The sequence below is a fragment of the Rhagoletis pomonella genome, unplaced genomic scaffold (assembly GCF_013731165.1).
Source record: "Rhagoletis pomonella isolate Grant_MI unplaced genomic scaffold, Rhpom_1.0 Rhpom_scaffold_00001, whole genome shotgun sequence".
Taxonomy (NCBI): Eukaryota; Metazoa; Arthropoda; class Insecta; order Diptera; family Tephritidae; genus Rhagoletis; species Rhagoletis pomonella.
Window position 1 is genome coordinate 16,958,179 of NW_023458555.1, and position 12,124 is coordinate 16,970,302.

Below are 12,124 nucleotides of genomic sequence, written 5' to 3' on the forward strand. Positions count from 1 at the left end.
ATGAGAACACGTCAAAAACGCATGATCAGCGCGTACACACATATGTAAATTGTAAGCGATCGCGCGCGCGACACATCAAAAGCAAAACGGTGATAGCGCGCGGCCAACCAAAAAGAAAAACTATTCAATTAATCAACTCATAAAAAAAAATTAACAGCAAAGCAAAGTAGCGAAAAAAAATTCAGAGTATCAAAGTACAAAAATATGCGATAAAAATGCCGCCAGCATTCAATTAAAGATACAGCAGAACAAATAAAGATACACGACATATCTGCATTCATATGTATGTAGAGGAAGTAGTAGTCAGTCAACGCAGCATACAAAGACGAACGCCTAGTGTGGATATCTCGAGAGCAGCGAGGTAAACAACGAGCGCACAAAGTGGAAACCACGGCGATACAGCGCAGAGCACAGCGTGACTTGGCGATTTACGAGTAGACTACCGCGCGCGGCACACCACTACTCAGCAGCGCACCGCTGCTTTAGCAAATCATTAAAAAAAAAAATCAGTGCGTCAGCTCATCCCACTTATCGTGGGAATTTTCAATAAGCAAGACTAGACTTTGTGTACTTTTTGGTGGCCGAACAAGTGCAGATCCAGAACAAGTGAAGTGTAGCGTAAAGAAGTGAAGCGCGTGAGTGCTGAGAAGAGCGCTAGTTTTTTTTTTTTTTTTTTTAAAGGAAGAGTGAGTACGCGCGCTAAATAGCAGAAAAGGTGCGCACTCAATTCACTCAACGCGCTCAGCGTAGATAGTTTCGCGTACAAATAACGATATGCGCTTATAAGTACCACCAAACGAGAGATCGAGAGTGTTTACGCGCCGCAAGCTCCACACATTTGCTGTCAATTGTTTAATTACGCGTATGCAGAGCATAAACAATTGTACCGAACGCTATTGTATTGTGTGCACGCTACAGTACTAACCAGCCAGCCAGTCAACCAGTCAGCCAGCCACCCACTCGAGCGCTCAGCTGTTTCTTGCTCGTTGGGGCATTCGCGCGAAACGCGAGCACAACGACAATGCCGCGATCGCAACACCTCATCCAGCACACACATTGGATATATTACTTGGCCAGCGCCCAGCGACGCTCTACAGTTTTGCTTGAAACGTTTGGGTGTGAAGATCGTTGAAGTTGAAAATCGGTAAAAGAAGATTTCGAGAAAAACGCACGATCCAACGCGATACAGACGCTTACACGCAGATACTAAGCAAAATTAAAAATATAATTAAATGAAAATTTGTGTATAAAATTTGGATGCTGAATAAACTGTACGCGCTTTAGCAGTGTCCATTCGAAATATCAAAACAAAAGTGCTTGAAATTTTAAAAATTATTTGCAATTGAGTGTCTCAAAGTAGCAGCATAGCAATTGAAAAATACAAAATAAAATAAAATTTTGTATGCAAGCTAGGCGGTTGGCGCGCACAAATATATGTGTTTGCTTAAAACAAAAGCCAACGAACAGCCAACTGGAATTGTGAAGCAAACAGTTTGATTTGTGTGGCAAAAGAAAAAAAGTGAAAAAAAACTCAAAAATTTCGCGGCCTGTGTTAAGTTGAGTCAGTCGACTAACAAAAAGCGCAAGAAAAAACAAAACTTGAATAACGAAGAACACAGCAGCGCGCTTGTAAATTGTGTGCATAAATTTGAAAACCAGAAATCGAAAAGTTGAAAAAGAAACAATTATTAACAAATAAACAAAATCCCCTTAAGGCGGCAAACAGCAGAAGGGGGTTAAGTGATTGGTTATTGAGTGAAAAAAAAAATATTGAACAAAAAAATTGCACACAAAAGCCAAAGCAGCCAAAGAAGAGACGCGAATGCTGGAGGAAGCACTTAAGCAAATGTTCATTGTGTGCTTTAGTGCGTTTAATGAAACAAAAAATTTAAACTAAGTTTGAAAAAGATTTGAGCAACAAATTTCAAACTTAGAATTTCGAGAACATTGTGAAAAAAAGATTTCGATAAAAAAATTCCAAAAAAAAAATTTTTTGAAAAAAATATCACTTCGAAAAAATGCCGAAAAACTCTGAAAGAAAACATTCAAGCCAAGAATACTAAAAAGGAAATATTCCAGTGGCTCAAGTACTGAAAAAGTGTAAAAAAGTGTGTCAGCCACACGAATCAGCAGTCGGCCACAAGACAAAGAACAACCATTTCTCAATACTACTAACTTTCTTGTCGTTGGCCAGTCAGTGGCAGAGTGACTAAGCGAAAAGCAGCCACACTAAGTGCAATTAACGGCGCGAAAACTTTCCGTCATAAAATAGGCAAAGAAAGTGAATTAGAACAAACGTACGACGCGCCCCAAACACGCTAGCCAAATAGATCGCGAGACAGCGCACATATAAGACTATTCAGCGGGAGCGGCGAAGCGTGAAAATTTGCAAAAGTGAAAAACTCTGAAAAAAAGAAAAAAAAAAAAACTATTAAACTGACAGCGAGAACATAGAGCGCTAACAACATTTAACAGCAACAACAAACGCCAGATAACTTGTCGCATTAGCATGCTGATCGTGATGTGCGCTATCGCCACACCCCTTCGCCTCAAACAAAGCGGTACACAAAAGTTAACTAAGTATTGAACATTGAAAACATTAAAACAAAAAAAAAAATCAATAGAAAACAAACTAACAAAAAAGTGTTACTAAGCGCGCAACCCTTCTCGCAAAAAAAAAAATAATAATAAACTTTGTTTTTGTGTGTTTTTTTTCATTCGAGTTTGCATTTGCACCAATGCCGCGCAAACTACTTCCGCACAAAACGATTACATCATTGAAGCATCAGCAACAAAAGAAACAAAAACAACACCAACAACTAAGGAAATTTGTGTAAACCCAGGTATACCTTACTCCACGCAAGTAGCTGGGTACAATTGTAATAGCACCAACAACAACACCACTAACCATCACATGCTAATTTCCCACACCCGCCACTTTAACGAATAATGGCCATAGATTTCCTAATACTCGCCCTACTGCTCGTCTCGTTTGTCATCAATCTGCTGGCTTTGGGCGCTTTCTGGGTCACACCCGGCTTGCGCACCACCGCCAATCGCTTCACCATCAATTTGCTAGTCATCAATCTGATCGGTTGCCTCATACTTGCGCCAACTCTATTTCTCAGTCAAGCAACGCGCAACGCTACAGAGGAGGAAGATGTCGCCAACTCATCGGCCAACTCTGCCACAGCTGCGGCAGCATCATTGTCTGCTAGCCTTTCGCTCGCTGCAGCGTCTAGCGACGATCGCATCGAAATACTCGCCAAGCCGGGCAATCGTCAGATGACCATCAAACACAATGGCAGGCTGGTGGAGCAGGAGGGCGTGATTGTGCGCCGCAATTTGACAAGCATGCGCAGCGATGGCGAACAGGAGGCGCGCACAATTGAGACGATATACAAGTGCAATTCCACTTATTGTCAGGAGCTGACAATCGATGAAGGCACCGATACTATTGTGATCACCGAGATCGAGGAGGAGAACCATCACGCCGAGGCTGTTACTTCAGCGCGACCCGATGCGGTCATGGCTGCACTGATGCCGCGTCCACACATCCGCTGCTGGTCCATCGATATGGCGGCCGCTTTAGGTGCGCTTGGCGTGTTGCTGGTAGTCGGCGACACCTGGTGTGCTGTCACCGATCCGCTGCGCTATCATACGCGCATTTCCAGTCTGAAGACATGGATCTTTATCGCGCTCACCTGGATCGTAGGTTTACTGTTTGGCGCGCTCTCCGCCTTCCGCGAAATAGACTTCACTTCGCGCACCGTGGTGCATGAGGGACAACCGGGCATCAGTGAGTTAAGCATCTCTTCGGCGAACGGCATTTTCGGCATCAGCTTCGCCTGCGTCTACTTTATAATCATCATCCTGCTGCCTTTTGGTTTCGTTTGTGGCATGTACTGGCGCATATTCAGCGAGGCACGTGAAAATGGGCTGCGCATGCGCCAGAACGGCTCATCACCGCTGCTGCAGAGCGCGCTCAACCTCACACACCACCAACAAAGCTCATCGCTTCAGTATGCGAATATGTGCGCGCACCGCAACTCCGTTTCGTCGGCTTCGTCGAATGGCGGCGGCAGCGCATGCGAGCGTGGCGGCCTACAGATGCAGATCGATCAACGCAAAAGTTCACCTGTGTGCACGCGTCGCGACTCTGCTGCCAAGGTGCTGCTACCGACGATCTCCGATGACGGGCTGTCCGATGAAGCGGCACAGTTGGAGTCGGGCGAATACAACACCGAGCCATTGGCGTCACTAACGCAACAACCCAACTATGCTGACCGCAATCAGAACATTCTGCTGACATTGCAGACAGCCAGTGGCGAAATCAAGCGCAACTACTCGGCGCGTCAGCTGCCGCTGCTGGGCACATCTTCTCAAGATCTGCACGAATCGCATGGCCTGCAGGGCGTGCGTCAAGTGCACTCTTCACCCAACTTGCACAAGTACACACAAGACCCGCTGGAGTCGAACTGCTCGCCACACCTGCTGGGCCACCAGCAACTGCATGCGCATCACGCACCCACCGTACGCCACCAACAGTTTGCGCCACAAAGCGCCAACCGTCATCACTCGCATGTGCTACAAATTCCCTGCTTGCCAAACAGCTCACCGAAAGCGCTTAGCTACATGTCCACGCTGCGTCATCGACTCTCGAATGCCTCATCGCTCTTCAAGTATCGCGAAGAATCGCGCACGGTACGCATCAGCATTCTAGTGGTCATCATGTTCATGGTCTCCTACCTCCCCTACGGGTGCTTGGTGTTACTGCAGAGCCGCCTACCCAGCGCCAATTTCGAACATTCCACGCAACTGGCCATCTTCATGCTGCTGCTGGGAAATCTCACCTCACCCTTCATATTTGCCTACCGCAACAAACGCGTGCGGCGTGGCGTAAAGCGGCTATTCGGCCTAGAATCACGCACGCGTGAACGCACGCTCCAACGTCAAAGCAGCTCAGGCGGACGCGGTAGCGGCTTCCTCAATCGTCACTGCGCTGGCACACGCTGCGGCGCCAACATACGACGCAACATCAGCAAAGCATCAACATACTCACTCAACTCATGCAAGTTCCTAACGCCGCAAAATTCGCTCAGCAGCACAGTCGGACCACCGCTACAGGCAACAAATAGACACAGCAGCCCCGCGCGCATACACGGCTTGCGACCGAATAGCAGCTGCAGCACGATCATCAACTTTAGCGCACCTCTAGTCAAGGAGCACACACAAACACAAACGCAGACAGCCAAAGCGATAGAAGCTACAACGGTTAGTGTAACAAAAAGCTACGATGCTGCAACGCCCCCCATCAAAACGACGCTCATATTCACCGGTAATGGCAATGGCAATTCGCCGAATGGCACCGCGCGCATCACAGAAGCGCTGCCAGCGGCGAATGGCAAATTTGCGCCCAAGCGTAGTCTCTTCAAGATCTTCTTTCAGAGTTCGAAAAACTTAGGCTGTGCAGCGGCGCAATCATGCGCACAGGGCAAGGACGCTGACGTGGAGCCAGCAGCCGTGTGAGGGGGCACGCAACACATGCCTTACATTGGCATAGAGAAAGAGATATATGCAAACAGGCTCGTCGCACAGTATCGCAGGCAGGCAGAGTCGACAGCTAGTCGATCAGTCGGCCAGGTTAGCTGTTGTTGAGGCACATAGCGGTCTTTCTGAAAGACCGAACGTGCAGTCCATATGCGGCCGGTAGCTGTCAAGGCAGTAAGACGAGTGCTACAGCAGCCAACACACACACACACACACACACAGACACACTAATGGGTGACAAGCCAGTCACCACCGCCCGTCAATATACTGAGTAATTGTCATTGTCGTTGTAGTTGTCGTCGTCGTTGTCGTCGTCGTTGTCGCCATCGTCATCGCAGTCAACGTGTTTGCCAACGTCCATGCAACGAGCGCAGTTTTTTCGAAAGCGGTAAGCGCGTTTTAGCAAACCCAGAGCAACCAAAAGCAAGCAACTGAGCAACCAGTCAGTATTCATTATTCACAATATATTTTGTGCTTTTAAAATCTACCTAAGAACGTTAGCTGTAATTAGATATAGAAATCTATTAAGTATCCACTCACTTTGGTAGTGGGCGTTTAAGCTGTTGCGCGCGCAGCTGCTGAATTGCTGAATTTGTAGAATTTATTATGTGCTTAATTGCTTAAGTAGGCTACATTGACGAGAGGGCTTGTGTGTTTATTGGTAGGTGCGAGAAGAAAAAAGTGAGAGGAGTTTGAGGAGTTTCTTTTTTCTTTTAATTTTTTTTTCAAATAAGAAAGTCAGCTTGTGCGGATTATACAATTCAAATATGTACATGCAAGAAGAGATTATAGAATGCGGTTATATAATATGTATCTAATTTCAGCACTTGTCTGCTTATTTGCGCACGAAAAAGGCAAGAAAAAACATTAAGCATAGAAATACGGTTATATGCGTTGACAGTACATATATGTAGATATATTTATACTAAAACGACAAGTTGGTGAGTTGAAACCTGAAAAGCTAAAATTGAAATGAAATGATGTGAAATGTACAAGAAAGGCGCAAGTATCGACTTACTTGAATTGCTATAAGTATTTTACTTTTATTATTTTTGTCTCTCTTATTTTAAAATTTTTTTATTATTTGTACAAGTGAAAGTGACCTAAAAATAAAATTTAAATATATGTGGAAAATATATTGGAAGCTAAAATGAAAAAAAAAAAATGGAATACACAACCAGTGTTAAATAATCTATAAATAAAACAGAGATTAATGACATGAATCCATAGTAAAAATCCATAAGCTTCAGTTGAAGAAAACACACAACAAAAAACATTTGCCAAACGAGCTTGTTAAAGGAAGGTCAATTTACATTGGGGTGCATCACTCTCAATACAAAAAAAAAAAAAACAAAAAAATAAGTACACGGAATTATGCAATTTACTATATTTTAGCATTTTCGCCAAAATATTTCGGTACAATATTAAATTTTACGTGAGCTGCACTAATTTGAAAATTACTCCTAAGATTTAATTTTTTTGACTCCGTTGGTAAAATGTTCACAAATTTTTGTGCTTAAACTCTTCTATTATCTGAGGAGATAAAAAAAATGATATTCATTAAAAAAATCGCTTTTTCGAGACCTTTTCTAATCGGCCTAGCTCTCGTAAATCTTAATATTTTCCGAAATATTCTGGCGATAGTCTTTATTCTAAAATTCCGGTGGAAAAAACGCGTATTATTTTAGTGCTGCACCCTAATGTACGTATGCATAATCCCAAGTTAATATGTAGTCATATGTCTACATACCTTTTTATAATATTTATATGTACGTAAGTATGTGTATGTATAAATTTTGCGCACTAACAGATTAAATATTTATTTAATTTTAAATTGAAATTATTTTATTAAACAAAAAACTTATATAATTTTTTTATATAAACTTCAATTGAACTTTCCATTCAACGTAACATAAAAAAGCTTTAATTAACTCATAACATTCTTATAATGTAACTCATTAATATTTATTAAATATAATGTTAATAAAAGCTAAATGTAAAATAATTATAGATAATTGTATAAGAAGCAACACATACAAAGAAACACTCATAGAGCATAACCAAAGCATAAGATAAAAGAAAAATCAGCAGCATTAGTTCGAAATTTAGAGCAAGAAGAGTCGTAATAAGTTTTAATTTCGTTACTTAAAAAAAATAATTTTATGAAAAATAATAATACATAGTATCAAATGAAAAAATCTAGTTTCAAAATCATTTCCAAATCGAAAAACCAAATCGAAAAATTACACTAAAACAAAACCTTGAAAAAAAGTAAAGAATAAGCAGGAGCGGCATTCTTTTGCTAACAAACTGGCATTACTCTTACAAAAGTGAAGTTGTTACAAAATTTACTAAGCGCATAGTAGCGCCATTTCTCGCTTACTTCAATTTCCTTTAATACTAAAAAAAAATTATAATTTTTCTCAAAGTTGCAACATTCTTCATCGTCAAGCCACAATCAAGAAACAATTCCAGCTACAGTTACTATATTACAAAGCATAAGCTTGCAGCAGGCGACAAATATTTTATATTAATATTTTTTTTTTTTTTAATTTTTTACTATCACTTTTTGAAAGTATAGCACATTCTCCAAATTCTATTACATAGCGACAATACATTTCTTTGTCATACAATTTATTTTTCGCGCTTTGAAATGCTTCGCTTTTACCATTAAAAAATCACAGCCGATTTGAAAATGAATGGCATATTCACTTTTTTACCTTTCCGCTGTCTTTTCTCTTCTTACTTAGATTTAACATTCACCTGGCGTATTGTATTACAGCTATATATACACATGTACCTTCATACATATGTATCTATATAAATATTTGTTAATACATATTAAAATAGGTACAGTGGGCATTGTTGAGTAGAGGCGCGCCTGAATAATGTGGTGTAACACATATGCAGACATACTAAAGTACAGTGGGCAGGGAGTGATGAAAAGTGGGAAGGAAAATACTTCATTCTAAGTAAAAAACTTCTAAAGTAAATTCGTTTTTAAAACAATTTCTTTCAAATATTTTATATAACTTTAAAATAAAAAAATAACGCATGAAGCAAAAAAGTTTACAACAAACATAATATTAATTTGTAATTTTGTATTGAGAAATCCCTTAAAAATTTCGTTAGCTCCCATTTTACAAATTTTAAACCTTTTCAATTCACAATTACTTTCATCATAAAAAAAACTTTTCAAAAAATTCTAAAACAAAGTTTTAATTTAAAACTAATATTTTTTTTTTGTTTTAAACCTAAAGTTGTAATTATTTTCGAACCAAACATCTTCTAAAAGTATTTTTTGAATCAAAATTTATTTAATTTATTTCAAAAATAAACATATATATTTAAAAAATTTAATTACGATTTTTTTGTTTCAAAACTTTCTAGCTATTACCTTTTCTTCAGGTGGGTGCATACAAGGAAAACTATTGAAAAACATACGCTTTTTTACTAGCACCTTCCAAATTTGTTTGTGATTTTTCAATTTAAAGCAATATTCATGGAAATAATACACATCATGCATTATTTGATACGAATTCAAACAATTTTAATTATGAGTTTTCAAAATAATTTTAATTCAAAAAAATATATTTACACTATATATGAAAATTAGCTAAATTTACTCGATTTGACAATTAAAAAAATATATATATATATTTAGAAACGAAGTAAAAATAAAATTAGTGAAGGCCAGATAATTTACGAAAAACGTATATTGCGCAAATAAGGAAAATAAAATTTTATTTCCAAAAATATAATTGCTTCCAAAAATAGAAACTAAAAAATATGAAGAAATTAATTAATAAATACACGGTAAAAAAATTTTGTTCAAAACATTTTTTAATTTATAAATAAAGAAATAAAAGTTTTTTTAATTTATAAAAAAATACTCAGAAGGATATGAAAAAATTAAAAACAGAAAGAAAAGAAGTCAAATTGTAACTTTCGATAAAAATAAATAAAAAAACTTGTAAAAATAAAGACTCGAAAATATGAATGGAAATAAAAGAGAAAGTTTAAAATTTTAAGTTCAAAGTCTTTAAAATTGGTGTACTTTTTATATGAAAAAATGTAAAAATAAATGAGCAGACAGAAAAATATAATAGCAACAGTATTAATTGCAGTACAAGAGATTCACACAGCTGAATTTTAATTCTTTGAGTTTCTACGCTTTTCTCTACTTGTTTAAGATAAAAAAAAAATTTATCAAAACGCGTCCACTGTACCTATGTGTATACAGCTGCATACATAACCTTGTACGTATGCGTAAGTATGTATGTACTACATATGAATTTCAACGTACTTTCATACGCAAATTTCCCTTAAGCTTGCGATTTGATTTTCACATTGAAAGTCTAGCCAAGGCACTAGGGCTAACCGAAACCATTTTCTTTTGACAAATTTTTTTTTGCTTCATAATTAACAGAGGTGAAGTGAGATAAAAATAAAACTTTTTCTTCGCCATTTTGCAATACACCCTTTTTGTCAATTGATTCAATATCAATAAATTATGCTACGCAAGGTTTTATGTAAAGACAATTTCAAATGTAAATAAAAAAAAGAAATTTATAACAGAAGATTGTTTTTGTAAAAACACCAAAAATACACTGTAAAAGCATATAGTACCTGCAAACATACATACATATATACATATATACGTATGGAAGTGGATATGCTCTTCTAACTAGACAAGTGTAAATTAGCGTCAATGTGAAATAGTCAATTTATTGTTGTGAATCTAATTGCCTAGGAAAAAAAAAAAAAAAACAAAGCAAAAGTTTTAGTAATATTTGCGTGCAGAAAGCAAAATACCTCATTAGTTTAATTCTAACAAAGAATAAAATAGAAAACACCAAAGCCACGAATATATAAAAATAAAAAATAAACGAAATGAGTACACTTGCGGCCAATTGAAAAACGATTATACATACATACATATATGTACATACTACTACATACTACTAACTGACTGTCTGTCTTGAACTAAATCGAAGCAAAAGGCATAAATTAAATTAAATACATACAATTTCAATTGTAGTAAATTTTCATCGATTTGCGAATTCAGCGCAAGGCCTAGTTACTATTTAAAAATGAAGCACATATGTATGCGTAAATAAAATTTGACTAAATCAAAGCTAGTAAATACATATTAGAGTTAAAAACATTTTAGTAAAAATGCAGAATAGCAGTTGACAAGTTTAAATATCTGAAAGGAAACTTTAAAGTTTTAAACTTTTAGACTTATGCATTTTTGCCGCAGCTAACTTAGAAACAGTTTTTTATCGCTTGAATTAGAAAAAAATGTTAGCTGAATTGGAGCTGAATGTGCGGAATAGTTTATATCGAAGTGAATTACTTGAATTGGAGTCAGAAGGTATTACGGAACGCTTGAAAGCAGTTTTTATTACTTGAATGAAAAAAAAAATATTTGCTGAATTAGAGCTAAATACGCTAAATATTAAGCAAATAAACCACTCCATTTCTGTCTCTTGAAATTGAAAAAAAATGTTAGCTGAATTAGAGCTGAATTCACAGAATAGTAAATATTTGAATTGAATAACTGGAATTGAAACGAAGATTAAATACTCAAAAAAAGCTAATTTGCAATTATTCGTAGATAATTGTAGCGGGAAACGAAGAACAACTTATAAGATTTTGCTGAATAACGCAAAATTCTGCTAAACAGCGCTGAATAATGCCAAATCTCTGCAGATTTTCCAAATTAGTTTTGGCTGTGCTAAAAAAATTATTCCCGAAATATATTTATGCGCGCTGAATTGCCACGATTCTTTTAACTCAACTCAAAAACGATGGCATTATTATAACTGTCAAGTGCTGAATGACATAAAATAATGCTTTTTGCTTTACATTAAATCCACGTTTACAAATAGACAACTAGAAGAGAGCGTAAAAGCCTGCATAAACGGAATCACAAAAAAAAATCCACAAATCCAATTTACGTCATCCTATCAATATACACAATATAGCTTTACTAATATAATTACTTAAGTTCATTTACATTATTTTTTTTAAATTTTTTTCAATTTTACGCTGCTGAATTGCAACAATGCACTTTTTTATTTGTACTATGTACTTTTTTAAGAGAATTTTATGCACACTTAAATACATACATATATATATATATATACATATATGTACATTTGTACGTATTGTTATCGAACTCGAATGTTCATTTTAAATTAAATAATTAAACATCAATAAACTGTTTTCTCTTCAAATGAAAGGAATAGAAATGTCAAAGGAAAAGCCAAATGTGATGTTACAACAATTATTTTTTTAACAAAAATTACCAACTAATTATTTATGTATAGTATAACTAGCATTAATAATTTAAGAAAAATATATTTAATAATTATAAAGAGATAAACTATGTCTATGACTGTCTGTTAAAACTTACTTTTAAGCTATAAAATATTTCTAGTGGATTGATGATAACCGAAAGCTTTTTTTTTATTATTAATTTATTTTTTCATATAAATGTGAAAATAAAACCACAGAAAATACCTAATTTAGTGATATCTGATATGTGACAAAACAATGTGTTTAAGCA

The 12,124-nt window shown here is 36.8% G+C and overlaps 1 protein-coding gene across 1 annotated transcript; it reads left to right on the plus strand.

Moving 5' to 3' along the window:
* The first annotated feature begins 2,709 nt into the window (after positions 1-2,709).
* Positions 2,710-6,657, plus strand: LOC118740095. The gene has a single exon (XM_036471592.1). It carries the CDS (start codon positions 2,950-2,952, stop codon positions 5,527-5,529), a length of 2,580 nt encoding a protein of 859 aa, XP_036327485.1. The 5' UTR covers positions 2,710-2,949; the 3' UTR covers positions 5,530-6,657.
* The last annotated feature ends 5,467 nt before the right edge of the window (positions 6,658-12,124 follow it).

Bases quoted from the DNA above. Each gene is read 5' to 3' on its own strand.
- LOC118740095 (XM_036471592.1), top strand. From the start codon at position 2,950: ATGGCCATAGATTTCCTAATACTCGCCCTACTGCTCGTCTCGTTTGTC.